Here is a 20,901-nt window from a genome sequence, read left to right on the forward strand (position 1 = left end):
CCAAGAAAAGAAAAGAAAAAAGAAAAGAAAATGGCTAATCTGTATCTACGTCCTTGAAATTTCACCCCATTAGTTCTCGTCTTACCCTCTGAAGCAAGTGAAAAAAAATCCAAACCCTCTACAGCCCTTCAGATATCTGAAGACAGCTATCATGTCCCCTCTCAATCTTCTCTTCTGCAAGCTAAACATACCTAGGTCTTTTAACCATTCCTCATAGGACTTGGTTTCCAGTCCTTTCACCATCTTGGTAGCCCTTCTCTGGACTTCCTCCGATTTATCGATGCCCTTTTGAAACCGGGGTACACAGAACTGAAGATGCTCCACGCGTGGTCTGACCAAGGCAGAAGAGAGCGGGATGATTATTTTCTATGATCTGGGTGCTCTTCAGGGTGCCCTTGGCCTTCTTTGAAGCGGCATGAATCGACCCGGGGAACTTGCGTAGGGTTGTCTGCTGAATGAGAAACCCTTTTATGAACTTTTCCCCTCTGTTAACCTTTCTAGAAAAAACAAGCCAGGCCCACCCGCCCCTGGCCTGCAGCCAGCAGTGCAACTTCAACCCTCCCGGGGTCAGAATTACTCTGCTTCCAGACAGGACAGATCCATCCCAGCCAGTTTAGCCGCCTCCTGAGAGAAGAAAAATGCTGTCATTGAACTTCTGGTCCTGATGGCAGCTGCCCTTCCCTGAATGAAGAGATGGGCCGACCGTCTTCCTTCTGGTTGCCACTGGAATGAATGCACCAAATACCACATCAGTGACAGTACTTAGCCTTTTCATGGGTTCCTTAAAAAAGCAGAGCAAAGTTGTGATAAACGTCTGCTGGTAGCACTCAGATCACTGTGACTTGTCTCCTTTCCTAAGGGGAAGGATGATTGCCTTGGTTCCTGTGGAAGGAAGGACGTTTACGCCCCATTCAGTTTTGGTGGGACAGAGTCTCCCTTTCGCTATAGGCACCGCAACACCTTTCCCCCAAGGGGGCCAGAAAACGTGGGCCCTGTGCATCTCCCCCTTCTTCCTAGAGAAGGCCAGCTGCAACAGTTATTTCCCACGTCTCAAAATCCAATGGCCCAGTTCAGCGGCGTGTATTCGTAATTGATGGCACCGAAGGATAGATTCATCAGACCTGATTCTGCTGAAAAGAAAATGAGGCTGGTTCGAGTTTCACCAAGTGCCTTGTCTACTTCAAAAATGCAGAATTCCCAGCTAACCTGTTCTGACATGGAGTACACCTCCTGATTAACAGTAAGTTCAGGACAGACAAAAGGAAGGACGTCTTCATGCAATGAATGATTAAGCCAGGAATATGTGCCTCGAATGTCGAGTGCCTGTCTCCGCTGGCTCGGATGGCTTTTTAAGAAGTCAGAACAAATTAGCCCCAGTGGCCAATTAGGGTCCAGGAGCAGAGGCAGGGCCAGTAGAAAGGAAAGATGGGCTCGGCTCCCTGGAGGGAGACCACTGTCAGCATGAAGAGTCCTCTGGCTGTAGTAATGCTCCTCATTGCTTTCCACCTCCTCTGAGCTTGCAAGCAAGGATGAGAGTGGGGAAACAGAGAGCACCCTCTTTCCTTCGCCTTCATGCTCCCTCTGGGCAGCGATGCTGGTTCGGTACAGGGAAAGGGAAGAAGTAAATAAGCAGAGGAGACAAGAAGGAAAAAGGAGGTGAACCCAACCCACTGAGGGCCTCTTGGACAAGGACCGAGGTGCCTGGGCAAGGGAGGAGGAAACTTTCAGGTTCTCAGAGTCTTGCCCAGGTGGAACTTTGCTTTGATCCAGCTGACCAGTTCTTATAGCCTACAGCCTCCTCCCCCAACCTGGGGCTTTTCAGATATGATATACTTCACGTTCTGTTGGCCATAGTGGCTGAGGATTATGGTAATTAGGACCCAGCACAGAAGGACAGTGACCCCAAGTTGGGGAATCTGTAGCTTGAGTTGTTCTTTCACTAATTGTTCTTCTACCTGTTGGAACTTTGTAACTTTAGTGCTTGCCTGCCTGCCTGTCTGTCTGTCAGTGTATGGACCAATATAATGAGAGAGAGTAATAATGACTTCTGGAAGTCTTGTCAAAATAACATTGTCTCCCGATAAAGTAAAGCGAAACACATCTCCATTTACCCACTTAGGCTCACAGAAAGTAGAAACTCTTGTTACAGATGCACTTACCGTATGTAGATGTGATCTTTCTGTGTGCATGAAAGAATACAGTGGTGCGTATGTTGTGAGGCTCATGATGTAACTGCAGTTGTCTGTGCATGGGTGCGTGCCTGGGTGCTTGCAGTATGCCTCCGGGAATATTTCTGTCCTTGACTAGCTGATCGGCCGGTTAAGTTTTGTATCTGGGTGTGGGAGTTGATGCGCCTTGGGGAAGCATCTAAACCTGAAAGGGCGAGCTTTGCAACTGTGAGAAGGGGCAGTAGGGAATACCGTTCCGTGCACTTTTCTAAAAGCTGTAAGGGAGGTCATTTAGATGGTTTCATTCTATTTAACGGACGCGTGGTACATGCAATTAAGTATGTTGGAGAGTAATGAGTACAAGCAGAAATACAATTGTGTGTGTGTGTTTGTGTGTTCATGAAAGTGTGTGTGTTTCCTCCTGTGAGTATCATCCATGCCTAGCCTTGTCTTCTGGGCATCTGATTCCACTTTTTCCTTTTCAGCGCCAGGATGCTCGCATCATTGTTGGGCTGTTTTACGAGACCGAGGCACGAAAGGTTTTCTGCGAGGTGGGTACCCGGAGTCCTCTGAGCAGACCAGAGAATGCAGATAGAGTATTTTCCTAACTCCATTCTGCTTGTGATTTTGGAAACTCAGCATTAGCGGGTATGGGGATAATGGCACTAATTTGGCTAACTGTTGCCTGCCTGGCGCTCTGGGGCTCGGCTTCGGTACTTGCTGGTGCTTAGCGCATAACAATCCCCCCCCGCTTCCCCCCCGCCTCCCCCCCCCACCCCTCCTGTATGTATTCAGTGGAACCCTTTCGGTATTAATGTGATCTCATACTGCTGGGAAGTGTGGCTTCCTCTTTGTGAGTTAACCCTCTTTTCTTCCTCCTTTGTGAACGGTGGCAGGTATATAAGGAGCGTTTGTTTGGGAAGAAATATGTCTGGTTCCTGATTGGCTGGTATGCTGATAACTGGTTCCGCATCAAGGACGCGAACATTAACTGCACCGAGGAAGAGATGAGGGAGGCGGTGGAGGGACACATCACCACAGAGATTGTCATGCTGAACCCAGAAAACACGCGCAGCATCTCTAATATGGTGAGGAAGAGCCACAACAGGCAGGGAACACGGTCGTAGCTTCCCAAAACGAGAGCCCTGTTAATCTGGGATAGCCAAAATCAGGAGGAGTCTGATAGCACCTTTCCAGACTAATGCATTTTATTAAAAGGCATATCCACCTTGTCTTCCCCTCTCTTTCTTCTCCCTCCACCACATCCCAATTTAAATCTTGCATCGGTTTTGCCACCCTGTGCATTTGAGGAAGTGAGCTGTGATTCAAAACGCTTACGCCTACCAGACTCCTCCTGATTTTTGAAATGGACTTGCACATTTCTCGGTTTAGAAGTATTTACTCTACAGATGGATTGGCAGTATAAGAAATGTTCTCTAGCCAATGGCACTTATTGAAGTAATTACACATAAAATAATTACATATTTTCTTTTATTACAGATCATTAATCAAAATTATATACATTGGCAGAGGAGATTTTTTTATAGTATTCCAGCTAAGCAAAAACATTTTTTTAAAAAGGTGCTCCCTGATTTTATTAAAAAGAAAACAAAATTGTTTCATGAAACATTCCTTTCCATTTAAAAAGAGCTGATTCACTATATAAACTAATATTTCTAATTCAGTTAAAATTAGAGTCCAGAGCTTTCTTTTAGACATCTGAAAAGCTATTGATTTCTCTAATAAGACTAATTCCCCTATCTAGGAAACCTTACAATCTTTTGCATTCAATTATGAAACAAACTACAATTAAATCTTTGAGTCAATATTATTCTCAAACTTTTACAGTAAGATTTCTGTTTTTAAGCAGCTTGTAAATCATTTAACAATATTAAGAAAGTAATCTCAAAGCAGTGTGCAATAAAAATTAAATAAAATAAATATTAAAGAATACGAAGCAACATAATAAAAATTATATTCTAGAATTAAATCATGTAAGCATTTTTTTTAAAAAGGTAACCCACTAGAGATCTAAATGGAATAATGCACTTGGGCAGAACAGTTTTTAAAAGTACCAAAACCACAGGAGAGTTATATTATCTAAGAATGCTATTTACTGCATTGCAAATGCAAAATATTCTTAATTAGAAAATGCAGAATCTTGTTTATTTATAAACGTCGTATCTCAGTTTTTGCTATTCCTTTTTCTTTATTAAAACAATCCCAATAATTATCAATGAATTGTGCATGAAGAGATAATTTTATTTTTCTTGGTCCTCTCCAGACATCACAGGAATTCATTGAGAAACTGACAAAGCGCGTAGAGAAATCTCCAGAAGAGACTGGGGGTTTCCAAGAAGCTCCGTTGGCTTATGATGCCATCTGGGCACTGGCTCTTGCATTGAACAAGACCTCAGCTGAGCTGGTAAAGAAGGGGCTACGTCTTGAAGACTTCAATTACAACAACCGGACCATTACAGATGAGATCTACCGGGCACTCAACTCTTCAGCCTTTGAGGGAGTCTCGGTGGGTGGTCCTTTGAAGCAGGAAATCTGGCATGCAGAACATTTAAGATCTAGCTATAGGCAAGTCTGCTAGAATTCTGGGCCACCAAGTAAAATTATTTTGAATAAGATAAAAAAATCCTGCATTCTCATTTGAGTTTTTAGAGCCTTTTGTTTTGGGGGTAGTAATAATAGGGTGCCAAGAAACACTGATGGTAGGGAAAAAACAATATATAAAGAGGTATTAGTACATGGCATATAACAAGGAAAATATCATGAAAGATATTAGATCAAGGATTGATGTCCCAGTTAAGGAACAAAAACTACTTGTTCTGTCTATGACCTTTCACTGAGATTGCGTGTACATTTTCAGATATTTCTTCATAACAATGATGACTTGGTTCTTGAACTACTTGTTTCGTATTTTTGAAAACTGAGATTCTCAGAAACTTTTTCCGCCCTGGAACTCAGACACAAGATAGAAATATTGCTTGAACGGAACTGTCGAACATAGAGCCAAGTTGATTCCGCGTATTAATTTTACGTCCTTCTACAATACTGCCACATTTCACCTCTGAAACTTCTCACAAGAGAGAAACAACCATTCTTTCTCTTATTGTTGGGATCTGGTGCTCTTCCACAGGTAGCATTGGCAAGAGATCCAAACCAGGTTGCCACCACGGGGACGCTCTCTTAATACAATTTCCTTCACTCCCCAGGGACATGTGGTCTTTGATGCCAGTGGCTCTCGGATGGCTTGGACCCTCATTGAGCAGCTTCAGGGTGAGCAAGAGTCCTTGGGATACTCCTAAGGGTTTTCCCATTTATTGCAACATCAGGCTCACTCACATGCCACATGAGACAGCTGCCAAATCGTTGCACTCACATCATTTCTGTCCTTTTATCCCCTTTTCTCCTTTAATAAACATAGATATGCTGTAATTTCCATTTTGGATTTTTTTTTATTGCGTGGCAACCATGCAGTGTTACAGTTTGTCTTGCTAGGAGTGGTTTTAATTTGTAGAATTAGTTTTGCTGCTCCTTCCCTCCCCCACCTTCTCTTGCTATTGATTTAGGTGTGTGCTGATAACTCCAGAGTGTAACTTATATCACTGGGGGGTTTACCTTTATCTTTATTTTGAGTGATGGGGAAGTGGTTTTTTTCCTCTGTGTTCTTTGTTCCTGCACTGTTGCACAACTCTCTGGAAATCCCACCATTTGAATAAATAAACACAATACACATGCACCCCTGAAATGGACTTCTGCTGCAGCACAGCTGGACATCCCATTTAAAAGAGTTTGCAAAGAAACAGCAAAGTCAGAAGTGCCAGCACCTTCCAGGAAATTAATGGTCTCCTGGATATTTGAGGGGAACAAAAGATTACAATTATGCTCTCACCATTACAGTGTTTGAGATTGTAGCTCATAGAAATATACTGCTGGGAAGATGCTCTAAAACAAGTGCTTGCAGTTAAGAGTGCCATAGATTGTGAATCATACCACTGGGCTCGGGAGGAATGCCATTTTTTTGCCCATGTTACTCAAAGCTGTACAATACCCCACTAAGGGCAAGATATTCAACATTACAATGATCAGCACTGCACAATAAATACTGTATAATTATGTAGAAATGTTCAATTCCACATAATTATATAGCATTTATTTTTTCATGTTTCCTTTTATAAAAAGGCAATCAGGTGTTGCTATGCTATTGCTATTTTTTTAAAGATTCAGCTCTGGCATTTAGACAGCTTAAAAACTGGTCCAATATCTATCTTTCCATAAGTCCATTACTTGATACTTCTGTTGTCTAGAATTCTTCTCTTTGCCAACAGATGGTGTCTATAAGAAGATTGGCTATTATGACAGCACCAAGGATAACCTCTCCTGGTATAACAATGAGAAATGGATTGGTAAGAGACTGAAAGATGTTCATTTTGAGTAGGAGTGTGCAAAATGTTTTGAGCTCAAAATGTTTCATGTGTTCTGAGCTTAAAATAAAACACTATTGTTTTGTTCCAAACTTGGAACAAAACTTAACCATTCTGAGCAATGGTGTTTTGAGTGTTTTGGTTATAGAAGTAAATACTAAAATACTGTTCCAACCCTGAAGCTGACTATTTCAAGTGTTCCGAGGTCAATACAAAGTTGTATGTTCCAAGAGTTTTATTCTGAGGGCAGGAGTTGAGACAAAATTCTGAAATTGTTCCAAGTTTTGTTCTGCTACAACATAGCCAACCTGATCGTTTCAACAGAACAGTTCAAGTAAGCCAGTATAAGGCATTTTCGGTTACTTAAGATACAATCCAATTCCTTCCAATTTATCTGAAGAGCTGAAATTCTAGGGACTTTAACTGGTGAGTCAGAATCACTAATAATGAAACTGTATGATAAGGAAATAAACAAGCTGACAGTTATCAGTGAACTCCCAATGCATATTTGGGCTAAAGATGGGCTTTAGATTTGAAAAGGTGAAACCTAGCAGTCTAGAGATTTCCTTGAGGCCTAAAAATGCTTTTATCTCAGATCTAGACAATTTGGGAGCATCTGTATTGACTTAGATAATGATTTACCTCAAGAATAACTTATTAAGGCAAAGAGTATATTCTTCACAGTGATGGATAGAGGAATACATTATAAAGGGTAGGAAAGGGGTCAGATGAATTTGAAATTTTAGAGCTTTCCACTTCCTTGTATGCATTAGGGTTAATGCAATGAAGTTAACAAATACCATTTTTAGGTATTGTTGTATGGATTTCATAATTCAGTATTCAGTGTCTGCCAAGATATGCACCTTGGGAAATGTGGGTTGAGTCAGGATGAACTACTTAGCCTCAGGCAATGCATCTTTTAAGCTATTAAGGTTAGTCACCATATAGAAACTTCCCTGCACACGTCTAGTCTTTGTGGGTCTTCCTGATGGAAAAGAGCATGATATGAATAGACTCCTGAATTCCTTTCTTCTTCCCGTATCCACCACTGCAGGTGGTGTCCCACCAGCTGACTATACAAAGGTCATCATCACCTTCCGGTACCTCTCCCAGAAGCTCTTCATTTCTGTTTCAGTGCTCTCAAGTCTGGGTATCCTGCTGGCCATCATTTGCTTGGCCTTCAACATCTACAATGGGCATGTCAGGTGTGTGATGCTTAATACATCCGGCCTCTTTTGCTAAGTGAAAATTTGTAGTTCAACGGTAGAACACATGCTTTGCATTCAAAGTCCCTAAGTTTCATTCCCAACATATCCAGTTATGTCTGGAAATGTTGGATTCTGAAATGCTGGAGAACCATTGCCAGTCAGCACAGATCAAGTGTGAGGAACCTGTAGCAGTCTAGATACTGTCCTATTTTAGTGCTCATCAGTATATGTTGGGATTTCAACTTCCAGAATTCCCTGCCTGCATAGCACAAGTTGCAGCACCTGAACAACCAGAAGATACCATGTTAGAGACAGCTGGTATAGGGATTACCGAGTGAGACTAAAATCTGAACATCTAAGGTAACTTCTTAGATTCCTGCCTGAGATAGTATTGAGGGGCAAATTCACCTGAAAACGGTCAAAAGGCATTGAGCATTTGCTTATCTTACTTAATAATGGTGAGGCTCTTTCAGGACCCAGTTCAATGATTCAAATTCCTAAATTAGATCAATTTTTCAAATCAAATTGAATCAGGAATTGAACCTGACTGCTTTTAAAATTGGTTATTCAAAATGGATTTTGCCTGGTCCATATATCTGCAATACCTTTTTTGGTTTTCTAGTAGTTTGGAAGCAGAGAGCTGGTGGCTGTACTTCAGATTCCATTTGGACCTTGACAATATCCTTTTTTTACAGATACATCCAGAACTCTCAGCCCTATCTCAACAATATGACAGCTGTGGGCTGTGCATTGGCCCAAGCAGCTGTCTTCCCACTCGGGTTGGATGGCCTTCACATCAGCAGAGACCTCTTCCCTTTCGTTTGCCAGGTACATCGTGGCTGCTGTAAAGCTTTGGGGAACATCCTGGTAGTTTAATTAGCTAAACAAGGAGTAGGAAACCTGAGGCCCCCACATGCCACTGAACCACATTCCCCAGCACACCTAACCAACATGCCTAATGGTAAAAGATGCTGGGAGTTATAATTCTGCAGTTTCTGGAGAACCACAGTTACCAGCCCTGGGTTAGGCATGTACCCAAGGCCAATTTCTGACTTTTTTCTTCCTTCTTTCTGTCACATGTTAGGGAAGATAAAGTTCTGGATTTCCTGCCATAAGGTACAGCTGAGCCAAATGTCTTTTAAGGTCTCCTCCATTTCTAATTCCATTTCAGAATTGAGAACTACTGTGGAAATTAATGGAAAAAGTTCAGAACTGCAACATTTTTGTGTTCAGGCACCAGCATATCTACTCCCATATCACTGCCCAAAAAAGTTGAAAGAATACCCTAATTAGGGTCATACTTTGTGTGAAAGAATGTATTTTTAAGATGTTTCTAAGCATTTAAACATGTTTGCATGCAGTCAAATCTTCAAATTCCTCTGTCAGTGCTAGATTTTGAGGAGATGGTATTAGGAGGCTAACCTTTGCTCAACCTGAATGGTGCTTTGTAAGGGAAATATTGGAGTGGGAATTTATGTTACAGGTAGTCCTCAACTTATGACCACAATTGGGACCGGGACTTCAGTTGTTAAGCGAAGCAGTCATTAAGTGAGTCGCACCTGATTTTATAACCTTTTTTGCCACGATTGTTAAGCGAATCACACGGTCATTAAACAAATATGGCTTCCCCCATTGACTTTGCTTGTCGGAAGACCCCTGGGAAGGTCGCAAATGGTGAACACATGACCCTGGGATGCTGCAGCTGTTGTAAATACATGCCAGTTGCCAAGCACCCGAATTTTGATCACGTGACTGCAGGGATGCTGCAACAGTCATAAGTGCAAGGACCGGTCGTAAGTCACTTTTTTCAGCACCATCATAATTTCAAACAGTTGTTAAATGAATGGTTGTAAGTTGAGGAGTACCTGTAATTGTATCTCATCCCACACATTGTCTTAACAGTGGACAATCCTGTATTGCTGTTGTAAACATTTTATTTTAAATACAGTTCTCCAACCCACCATAAGGTGATATTACTGATACTAAGGCAGTATCAGTACTGATACTGAGGCAGAATGATATCTGATTGGGTACTGATTCTTAAAATATCTGTGTGCTGTTGATGTGTGCCGGGTAGATGATAGTATTAAAGCCTTCATTAGAGCCCCTGTGGGAGTCATGATACAAAAAGCATGTGGAAACTTTTGCACAACCTTCAGTGGGAATTGTAGCATTACAGTTTGTGGAACTTCCCAAGTTTAATTAAAAGTACACTAATGTTCTTTGAAAGACTATTGAATGCTAGTCTCATAATCTTGGTGCAATGCGAATCCAAGAATAATAATGCCAGACTGTTGTGTGTGAATGCCGCAGTGTGTCCCACAATTTGGCAAAAACCATTAATAGGCGACACAGCACATTTTCAGTCATAGCATTTCTAACCTGCAATATAGCAATGAAGGAACACAGCTGAACTGGGATGCAAATAGCAGGGCTATTTTTAAAAAACACATATTTTAAATCGTTTAATCACACTTTTCAAATGCGAGAGAATAGTGTTAGAAAATGCATCAACTCTCTGTGGTAGGCCGTAGATATCTCTTGGGAAAGTCCCAGATTCTCTCAGCACTTTACAGAGCTATATTTGATTGTCTGCAGCCTACCTGCAGGATCCTCTTCCAACCACAACATAATGTAAACTCTACCGCTTGGAATGAGCCTTTTAACATCTTGGCTGATTAAGAGCTCTGAGGAAGTTCTGACATTCTTTTGTGATGAGATATTCTAAGGAGGGTAATATGGATTTTGGAATCAGAAAAATATGGCAGTAAAGGATACCTCTTTCTTACCATTCTTCCCCCTACCCCACCCCACCTCCAGGCTCGGCTTTGGCTCCTGGGTTTGGGTTTTAGCTTGGGCTATGGCAGCATGTTCACCAAGATCTGGTGGGTACATACTGTCTTCACTAAGAAGGAAGAGAAGAAAGAACGACGGAAGGTGAGTATTTTGTCTTGTTATCACTCCACTGAAGTGAGTAGTACAGGGAAAGAATTTGGATGTACTGTAGCATGTATTTCTTTTGAATACCACCAATTATTAATATATGCCACTGAACTGGGCCATTGGATTTTGAGACGTGCAGCTGGCCTTCTCTAGGAAGAGGGGGAGACGCACAGGGTCCATGTTTTCTGGCCCCCTTGCGGGAAAGGTTCTGCAGTGCCTGCAGTGAAAGGGAGACTCTGTCTGAATGGGGCATAAATTTATTTCCTTCCACAGGAACCAAGGCAAGCACCCTTCCCCTTAGGAAAGGGACAACTCACAGTGGTCTAAGTGCTACCAGCAGATGTTTATCACAACTTTGCTCTGCTTTTTAAAGAATTGGCTTGTGCCACACCAAGACAAGAGTTGGCAACATTTGTCAACAGCAGATGGTCTTTTTCTATTCCAAAGGAATTTAATCTGAAGTCACACCACTTCCTTGTTCCACTTAAACAACTGTTGATGCAGATTAGAATTTCCTACCCTACCAGATCCTTTATCTTTCATATCTGGTGGGTGCGTCCTTAGGTGAAAGGTTTTACACAGAATAAGTTCATAAATCTTAGTAAAACCCAGGTGCCATTATATACCCTTAGATCTGATTGGCTGCAGATTTGGAGGGGAGCACACCATTTTCAGGGTGGAGGGACTTGTAATTCTGATCTTATAATCATACTTCCAAAAAGGCATAATAAAGTCATCACAGTTCCTCGGCAATGCACACTAGACTTTCTCTCTGTGTGTGTCCCTTGCCTCTTGTTTAAACGCTGCTGAACATCGCTTTTTTAAAAATAATTTTGATTATTGCTTTATAGTGTTGTATTTTTATATTTATGTTGATATGTTTCCCAAGGAACTCTATCATTGCAGGTACAGAACTTAAATTCATAGGAGGCTGCCTTATATTGAATCAGACCACTGAACTATCTAATCTGGCATTGTTGTGACTGGGAGGAGTTTCTCCAGTCCTCTCTGGAGGCAGCAGGACTGAACCAGGGTCTTGCTGCATGCAAAACAGGAATTTTGGGGAAAATACATTTGTCTCCCAGAACATCTTTGTGTTGTCTTATTTCTTACTTTTAAGACCACTTTTCCACTAAATTTTTGACACAAGCCCTTGGATTTCCCACACTTCCTCAACCTTTCTCAGTCTGATGCCCTCCAGATAACATTAACTTCAGTTCCCATGCTTATGAGAGACTGAAGGCCAGCCATCTAAAAGGCACCAGCTTGGGGAAAACTGCTGTTCCTGTAATCCAGAAGCAAGCATGTGAAATGGGTGCATGTTGTTTCCGTAGTGCCCAATTATGCGAGATAAAGACATTGGGTAAATAATAATTATTATTACAATGGACTAGATGGATTCATGGTCTGAACCCTCAGGACAGCTTGAATTTGTGGTCTCTAGTATCTATGAAATTTCTTGTGGGCTCAGCCCCCAGTTCTCTCTTTCCTCCTTTTTTTCACAGACTCTGGAACCCTGGAAACTCTATGCCACTGTTGGATTACTGGTTGGGCTTGATTTTGTCATCCTGGCTATTTGGCAAATAGTTAACCCATTGAAACGCACAACAGAGGTAGGGTGGCATCGCTTTAAAACAAGCTGTAGGTCCAGGGATTCCAGGTGACAGGGCCAATTTGTTGAAATGGTTGTCGGTACCTTCTGTACTAAATGTAGGAAATAACAGTGAAAAAAAGCTATGGAGCATACCAGACTGCCTTTCTGTTGTCAGCCCAAAATGTTTTAGGGAGTTAAACAGGCATCCACAAAAGTTATGTTAGTCTGAACAAGAAGGTCTATCTTTTCAGGAATGAAATATTGCTTTGTCAAATGTATCAAGCATGCTTACCTATTCTTATGTTAGAAACATCTTCAAAAGAGGATTCCACCCTCCTGTTAGATCTAAGTGAAACTCATGGCCTTCCAGCTGTTGCTATTTTGCAATATCCCTCATCACTGACTGCAGGCTGGAGCTCCTGGGAGGTGTAGTTCAGGAACCACAAAGAGGACCACTAGTCCCATGTTGCTGCAGGTGGTTCTCATTTCACTGACCACCTGTTTTTTACAGAAAAACCAACAGTTGCAATCAAGGTTAAACGCACTAAATTAGAAGCCAGGAGGAGACTAAGCATTCTTCAGTCCTGCCTTAGGTGTAAGTCAAGTGGGTGACTTTGGGCCAGTCACTCTTTCTCTGTCCTAGGAAGAAGGCAATGGCAAATCTCTTCTGAAAATGTTGGCAAGAAAACTGCATGGACTTGTCCATGTAGTCACCGGGAATCAGGGTTGGCTCGGTGGACCATAACAAAAGCAAGTGTTCATCCCAATGTATTGTAGAAAATTCTGCATCTCTTGGCTGACTATCTCACTCTCTTTCCTCTATGACCCAGATCCTCCGCTTCTTCCCTTAAAACATTGCCCCATAATCTCCCATACACTTACTGCCTCTTGTTTTTTGAGTCTTCCCCCTTCATGTGCTGCATTCACATGATGCACTTGCCTCAATCATGGTTTAACCAATTAACTGAGTTTTTGGAGTTTGTACAGAAATACCTACTTGCCCAGCCACCAGAGACAGTTGTAAGCAAAGTAGAAACTCTGTGAACTAACCTTACCAACAATCAACCTGTGAGTCTGAGTTTTACAAGCTCCTACTACTTAAGGTTTAAAGAAACATATTACTGGCCTTGATGTTTGCAGTTGTAGATTCCATCCTTTCCATATGTCCCTGCAGCTTCTTCTCCTCTTCCATATAACAATCTGATGACCTGATTGTATTTCACCCTTGTTGCTTTCCTCTCCATTCTTGGCAGCTTTGTTCATGTCTCGATTGAATCATGATCTCCAGATGAGGTGTATGGGCTTAGTAAAGCTTACTGCTGTTGTGTGAATTGGGATATATCTAAAGACCTGTCCCAGGTCCTTTCCTTTTTTTCCAAAATGTCTTGGGACTTATGGCTCTGGTAAGGGGCTAAAAGGTCAGTGTTCCTTCCCTCTGGCCTAATAGTATATCATACGGAGTGGGGGAAGAGGAACAAATGACAAGATGATCATTGTGAAGTATGGGTGCAAGCTCTGCCCTTTTGTACATTCATCATGATGTTGCATGCACAAATGTAAGGAATGGAGCCTGCATTGTGATGTTGCAACACCCATTTCCTCATTTTGATGAAACTGTCAGATTCTGCAGGTGTTTCTGCATCACACCTGCAGGGTGCCAGGAAGCTGTAGAGCAAGCCATAGCCATTAAGCTTCTATAAAACCAGTTTGTTAGAAGATTCCTTTTTCCAAACTACCCATGGCAGCTAGTGGCCTGTAATTTTGAGCTTGAAGCTACCCCAGTTAAGTATAAAGCAAGAAAAGGCATGCGTGTGTGTGAGAGAGAATGCTACTAACTTTCTTGCCAAGTTTTACTTAAGATTATTTTTCAGCTGGGCTCTTGTTATTAGCTGAAAGAAGAAACCTGAAAGGGGAGGGTGAAGCAGGGCAAGGAAGATGGCCATGAGACAAAAACCTATCCATGCACTTTAGATTACAGCTTCACCCTCTCCCACATCCTTCTTTATGGAAGAGAAGATCTGCAGCTCAGGGTTGAACTGTGGAGTCCTTGGTGCTCTCTGAGCTTGGTGGTTTAATGGCAGACGTTTCATTACCCAGCTAGGTAACTTCATCAGTGCTAGTGAGGGTGGGATTTTCTCCCTGTCTATAGACAGTAGCTTGCCCTGCCATTGTTGGTGGGGGTGTGGTTTTCTCCTTGGTAGGGTATTTCTTTATACATGCTTCTTTACATTCTTCTTTTATATGTGTTTGAGACTGGCATGTATCTGCAATCACCTTGGCCCTTATAGCACAGCCTTAAGAAATAGTTAACAACGTATCCTGCTGTTAACCCTTATTCAGTTGATTATCTGCTTTGGCTATGAAATCCTTTTTGGCAACGCAGCTTCCTAGCCTCTTCTGCTTCCAATGTCTTCGTTCTGTCTCCCCCGAAGGAATTTACCAAAGAGGAGCCTAAAAGTGACATTGATGTGCTGATCCTACCCAAGCTGGAGCACTGCAGTTCCGAAAAGATGAACACCTGGCTGGGTGAGCCTCTCCAGGAAAAGAAGGGTGTCTGGTTTTGTCCCAAGTCCACTTCCGCTCCTCATCCCAAGGTTTCGGTGTCCTTACTTTCCTTGGCTAGCCCTATAACCCCTTCCCAGCCTTGCTTTAGTTTAGAATTGGACACTTTCCTGCATTCTGGGCTGAAACCCACACTCTGAATGTTTTCCAGTTTTGTGTCCACTGCCCAATTGCCCCAGATGTTCCTTCTGTACATGCGTATTTTACCCCTCCAAATAAAAAGGGGTCTGTAGGAAATTGGGGAGGACATACTGGAGGGCTGAAGAACAATGCAGGTGATAGGGCTGGAGACATAGACTGGGACTGAATGGGGTCCTGAGGGGACAGCCACCTAGGTGGCTCTGCCAGGAATACTGGGCATGAACTGTATACAATGTGGTGCCTTCTCCCATTGTACATTGATTTGTACTCAATGATTACTGTTGTTTTTACACTGTTTTGAAACTATTGCTGCTTAGACAAGTTTTCCTCAACCTGGTACTTTCACTACAAGGGCCAGCAATTAGACTATATGGAATTTTTGAGAGACTTAATCCTGGGGAGGGGGGAGGCTGGTTTAAAGCTCTGTTAAAATCTGTGTTTTTAATTTTTTTTTTAAATTCTTGCTTTATTGTCACACATTGCTTTTTTTTTTTCTTGTAAGCTTCCTTAAATGTTTCATAAAAGAAGTGAGCTACCACACAACGAGTGAGAGAGATACTAAGGGAGGCAGAATCTACTGCCCCCCTTCCCTTGGGATTTCTTCCCCTCCACCACCCTCACATTTCTCCCTACCCACAGGTATCTTCTATGGCTTCAAGGGGCTGCTACTGCTTTTAGGCATCTTCCTTGCCTATGAGACAAAAGGAGTCTCCACAGAGAAGATCAATGACCACCGAGCTGTGGGCATGGCAATCTATAACGTGGCTGTGAGTGGCTTGTTCCTAATTACTGGCATCTCTGCCAGTCGACCTTCTGGGTCTGGCAGTGAAGTTGAGAGTACAAGTACTTCGAAAAAGCTCAGTTGCTCCTGAGCCTGAGAGCCTCAGGAGAAGAAACAAGGCCTGGGCCAACATTCCTGCATTAGCAGGGATCAGAATGGGGACTGGGCCACTTCTAATTTGTCACCACACTACAGTGCTCTTGTTCTGGCCACTTTTGCCTCACACTGGCTGTATGCAAGATCTCTTTTTGTAAAGAGGTCTTCACAGATAGACAAACTCTGTTGCCAAGGCGACAAGAGGCAAAACATTTTCTAAGTCCAGAATGTCCAGATAACATTTGGAAGTGGCTCAGAAAGACACCTCCCTAATTCACTGAACTATAAGAAGGAGTAGGAGGTACAAACTGACTTGGAAGATTCTGTTATTATAGCCAATCTCAATAAAAGTAGTTTTAGCCTTCCTGTGGAGTTGATTTACTGGTGTGGTCCACCTAATGGGGCTGACACTTTTGGAGAGGAGGTTCTGAACATCTGGCTGCAGCTCAGTCAGGATCCCTTACTTCTCAGTGTTTAGTGTTGCAGTGATAACCATCTGTTTTTGTTAAGCCATCTTGTCCTGTTGGATGACATCATGGGTATTATCTCTCCTTGGCCATAGGGGCAGGATGAGCCTTAAAACCTAGAAGCATATTTCCTGACAACTCCTACACCAGCTAGAGAATTCTGAGAGTTGAAGTCCACATATCTTAAAGTTGCCAAGGCTGTAAAACACTGCTGTAGGACTTCCTGGGTGTGTTTTCCGGTGCAAGCTCTCTAACTTCCTGGAGCCTCTCCCTCTTGTAGGTGCTATGTCTTATCACGGCCCCGGTCACCATGATCCTCAGCAGTCAACAGGATGCTGCCTTTGCCTTTGCCTCACTTGCCATTGTCTTCTCCTCTTACATCACACTGGTTGTGCTCTTTGTGCCCAAGGTAGGTACTTCCCCTGACACTGTTTAAGTCATTCTGTAGCTCATCCCGGAAAATGGCCTTTTCAGGAGGGGGGCTGAAAAAGTAGAGAGGCGCACCTGGCCTTCCAAGATCATAATGTTCCCTGTTCCGGCTGCACTGCTCAGTCCTTTCTTGACCGTGAGCTGCAAACGTGTGGCTCGTTTCAGATGCGGCGCCTCATCACCCGGGGGGAATGGCAGTCCGAGCAGCAGGACACCATGAAGACTGGCTCCTCCACCAACAACAATGAGGAGGAGAAATCACGGATGCTGGAGAAGGAGAACCGTGAACTGGAGAAGATCATTGCCGAGGTGGGGAGCGTACGTGAGTTGGGGGGCAGTTATGGGGTGATATTTGGCTGTGTGTCCTTGCATTTCCAGCTGTATTTTCTGCACAACGTTATAATGCACAGTAGGGAACTTTACTGGATCCAGAGGGAGAACGCTTTGGGCAGGGGACAAAGCAATGATGGGAAGCCATGGGATTTCTTCCTACCAAACTTTTTGGGGGAGGGGAGTTTCTTTCCTCAAAATAATAGGAAACTCCATCATGAGGGTTTTCAGTGATCATTGGTGGAGAATGCAACCCTGGAGGTGCAAACTGGCCACACCTTCTATAAAGACTAAGAATGTGGTCAAACACTGCTTACTATTCATAAGCACCTTCTGAAACATTCTTAGAGTATACTATTCTAGCAGTCCACAAGACTGAGTATAAAAGAGAACAGCAGAAGAATGGAGCTCCCTTTTGATTGCTGGGTAATGTCCTTGGAAGTGAGCTTGGTATTTGGTGGGTTTTTTGGGTGGGGAGGATTGCAGCTGCCTTCTCCCTGTATCTAAAGAACCAGGTTGAGGACAGATCCTCCTGGAGAAAATCTACCTATCTCTTAATCTATCATTAAGAGTCAATGCCAGCTTGATGGCACATAATCCTGTGCATAACCTCCATCCCTTCCACCAGGATGCTGGGGGTCTTGCCCCATTGCTTCCTATAGCCTTCCCTGCCTCCTCCCTGACAGAAAGAAGAGCGTGTCTCAGAGCTCCAGCAGCAGCTGAAAGAGCGACAGGAACTGCGATCCCGGCGGCGCTCCTCCAACTGTGCGGCTGACAACCATTTCAACAACTCGGCTTCAGCTTCAGCAGCCACTGGCCCCAACCTGTACCAGCCCAGCCTGCCCCTAGTCCGTTGCCTGGTGGCTGAGCAGGCTGACAAGCTGGGACGCAACAACTGTGATGGGAGCCGGGTCCACCTGCTCTACAAGTGAAGGACCTTGCAGACACCTGGGGAGGGGGAGAGTGGGGACCTGCCTGGGTAGCTGGGGAGTGGGCACCTGGTGGGTAGGGACTCTGTACAGCTGGCTGGGAAGGGGTTTTTTTTTCCAGAAGAAAGAAAGGAAAAGGAATCATAATCCCTAGTCCTTGTAACATATCTTCATGTCTGTCCACCTGCCTCCCCTGGAGCCTGGAATCCAGGTGGAAACTCTGGAGACTTATTTTAGAAGTAGGGAATCCCAGGGATACCCACATCTACACTTTCCCCCATACACACACATCTCACTACTCTTCAAGTGTTACTACCTGGAAGGGGAGCAACTGGAATGTGGCCGTTACAAGACAAAACTCTCCATCTGTGTGTGTGTCTGCATGCCATGTATGCTTGCAGGAATGTGAGGGGGAGAGGAAATACAGAGGGAAGGGAGCATTGAAAACTTGTGCAGTTTTTGCTCCTGTGTAAACTTACCTAGATACAGATCCTGGTAGCTACAGCATACAGGGATACCAATTTTGTGTCCAATTGAGTTGTGATGTGGCAATTGTATTGCATTACTGATAGTCATACCATAGTTCACAAGATCTTATTTACAATACTTTTTTTTTTCCCTGTTTGCTGCAGCCTGATAGTTTGCAAAAATAGTCTTTGAAAGGGTCAGTTTATTCCAAGCCAGTCTGTAGCACAGTCTTCCTGCAGCAGATAGTTGAGTCTTCTAAGCATTTTGGTATGAAAGAATTTGTTTCACGTAGCCCCAAAGAGTTCCATACTGTTGGACTGGAATGCATTATGTACATTCGTTATCGAAAGCAATTAACTAGTTTCCCGGTCCGATTCTGGCTGCCAGTACAAGTAACCACACACCACCACCACCTGGCTGGCTGTGCCTATAACCATATGGTACATCATAACCAGGTCTCACTTTAACCTCTGCCAGCATTCCTGTACAATCATGGGACAGTGCAGTCACAGCTGGGCCATATCTATGTAAAGGTGAAGAGTGATGCAAGGATGGAGGTGAAGGTTTAGAGTTAAAGGGGAAAATTGTAAAGGTGAAGATGGAGCCCTTACTCAGACATGTGGGACACTGCTAGAGACAGGAGAGGAAACATACCAGGTGACTTCCTTGTCCAGATGGTAATTAATCACAGGCTACACCTTGCAAATCTTCTTGCAGTAGTTCTTAAGAAAGCAAGCACCGTTACTTGGATAATAAGAGGTGGGCATTGCCAGATGTGAGGTTAGCTTGGAGTTCTTTCTACAAATATTGGAGTTCTCATTCAGCAACAACTGCTCTCGCTTGGAAGTGTGTCCTCCTTTTGAGAGTGGGTCATGGAGAATTTCTAGGCCATGTTCAGCTGCTGCTATTGCCTTCATCTGGGCTCATCTACACAAGGAATGTAGGGGGCTGGAGCTACAGTGAAGTCAAGGATTGGCTAGGTTGCTGATGAACATTAGGGAACTGATGAACTTATGCACCTCTGCTTGTATAATGCACACTTGTGCTAGGTCCTCCCCACACATTTTCCATTTGGAGCACTTTATTGTCCCAGCAGATACGGCAAGCAGTGGGTGCTGCCTAGGGGGTGAGGGAAGCCCAGATGCCTGCCAGACTTTTCCCACCCAGTATACAATGTTCTTTAGTAAAATTACACCATATGAAATTATTGCCTGTGTGTCATCTGTGAAAAGTATGAATGTCTTCAAATTGATGGTGTGGTCCTAACTCCAGCAACAACATGAGCCCCACACGCAGCAACAAGGGCTGGAGTGGGGCAGAGTGGGGGAATTGTGTGACATCCATGAAAGCATCGCTGCTGCCATGTGTTTCTCCCCCAACTTGTAGGTACAAGCCATTTGTTCATTCTCTTAGATAGGAATTCAATGCATGTTACTCCAGAGCATCTCAATCTAGTACTGTCTAAATATTTTGGCTTATAAACTTGCACCAGCTTTGAATATTAACCATACTTGTTGGGAATGATGGAAGGACATGCTGCTTGGCCCAGAAGTAAGTTTCACTGAGTTCACTGGGGTCCTCTTCCAAGTGAGTTCATAACAGATTATAGCCTAGAGAGAAAAAACTGCTGGTGGGCTCATAAATTTCATTAAAAAAAATAGTCAGGGCCAACTATAGCTGGCTTCTTCTGCAGTCTTGTACAACTAAGTTGTTTTTCTTAAAACTCACTGTAGAGAAGGCAGGTATACTTGGACTTTTTTTTTTTTTTTAATCCGTTCAATCGTGTCTGATTCTTGGAGACTGCCTGGACTAGTCCCTGCAGTTTTCTTGGCCAGGTTTTTCAGAAGGGGTTTGCCCTGGCCACCGCCTCCTTCCTAGGGCTGAGAGGGAGGGACTGGCCCAAGGTCACCCAGCTGGCTTCGTGCGTAAGGTGGGACTAGGGCTCACGGTCTCCTGGTTTCTAGCCTGGTGCCTTAACCACTACACCAAATTGGCTTCCATACTTGGACTGTTTCCAAATTCTCCTTATTACTTTAAAAGAAAAGCTGTTCAATGACACTACCTGACTGGGAAGTGGGGTGTGTGTTGGAAAAGCTTTGTCACTGCAGCAAAGCCAAGAAAGCAAAGGCGTGCAGCTAGGCTTTAGTCTGAAAAGCCTCTTTTAAAATACAGGCTTAGTCTCTGCAGACGAATGGACAGATGAAGTAGCCTGGTAGCCCTTACGCAAAGAGAATCATTGATCTAATAATGCCCAGCTCCTGGAGTTAAAACAGAGAACTATGGAGAATGGCAAAGTAGCAGAGATTGATGGAGGCTGCAGAGGGCAGCACCAGAGTAGCCCTCTTGCCG

The 20,901-nt window shown here is 43.5% G+C and overlaps 1 protein-coding gene across 1 annotated transcript in view; it reads left to right on the forward strand.

The window, feature by feature from the left end:
- GABBR1 (gamma-aminobutyric acid type B receptor subunit 1) overlaps positions 1–19,756 on the forward strand; it is a 99,073-nt gene extending 79,317 nt beyond the window's left edge. Inside the window, exons 10-23 of the mRNA XM_025166383.2 lie at positions 2,654–2,719; positions 3,065–3,256; positions 4,453–4,695; positions 5,393–5,456; positions 6,509–6,586; positions 7,659–7,809; positions 8,508–8,640; positions 10,633–10,749; positions 12,261–12,368; positions 14,782–14,875; positions 15,692–15,819; positions 16,677–16,805; positions 16,991–17,134; positions 17,842–19,756. Of these exons, the coding sequence (XP_025022151.2) occupies positions 2,654–2,719; positions 3,065–3,256; positions 4,453–4,695; positions 5,393–5,456; positions 6,509–6,586; positions 7,659–7,809; positions 8,508–8,640; positions 10,633–10,749; positions 12,261–12,368; positions 14,782–14,875; positions 15,692–15,819; positions 16,677–16,805; positions 16,991–17,134; positions 17,842–18,087 (1,893 nt within the window). The 3' untranslated portion in view covers positions 18,088–19,756. The remainder of the gene's footprint in view (positions 1–2,653; positions 2,720–3,064; positions 3,257–4,452; positions 4,696–5,392; positions 5,457–6,508; positions 6,587–7,658; positions 7,810–8,507; positions 8,641–10,632; positions 10,750–12,260; positions 12,369–14,781; positions 14,876–15,691; positions 15,820–16,676; positions 16,806–16,990; positions 17,135–17,841) is intronic.
- Positions 19,757–20,901: the final 1,145 nt, after the last annotated feature.

Source organism: Python bivittatus, unplaced genomic scaffold (assembly GCF_059951505.1).
Source record: "Python bivittatus isolate LINGU-HERP-01145 unplaced genomic scaffold, Pbiv_v1 ctg000080_np1212, whole genome shotgun sequence".
Lineage (NCBI taxonomy): Eukaryota > Metazoa > Chordata > Lepidosauria > Squamata > Pythonidae > Python > Python bivittatus.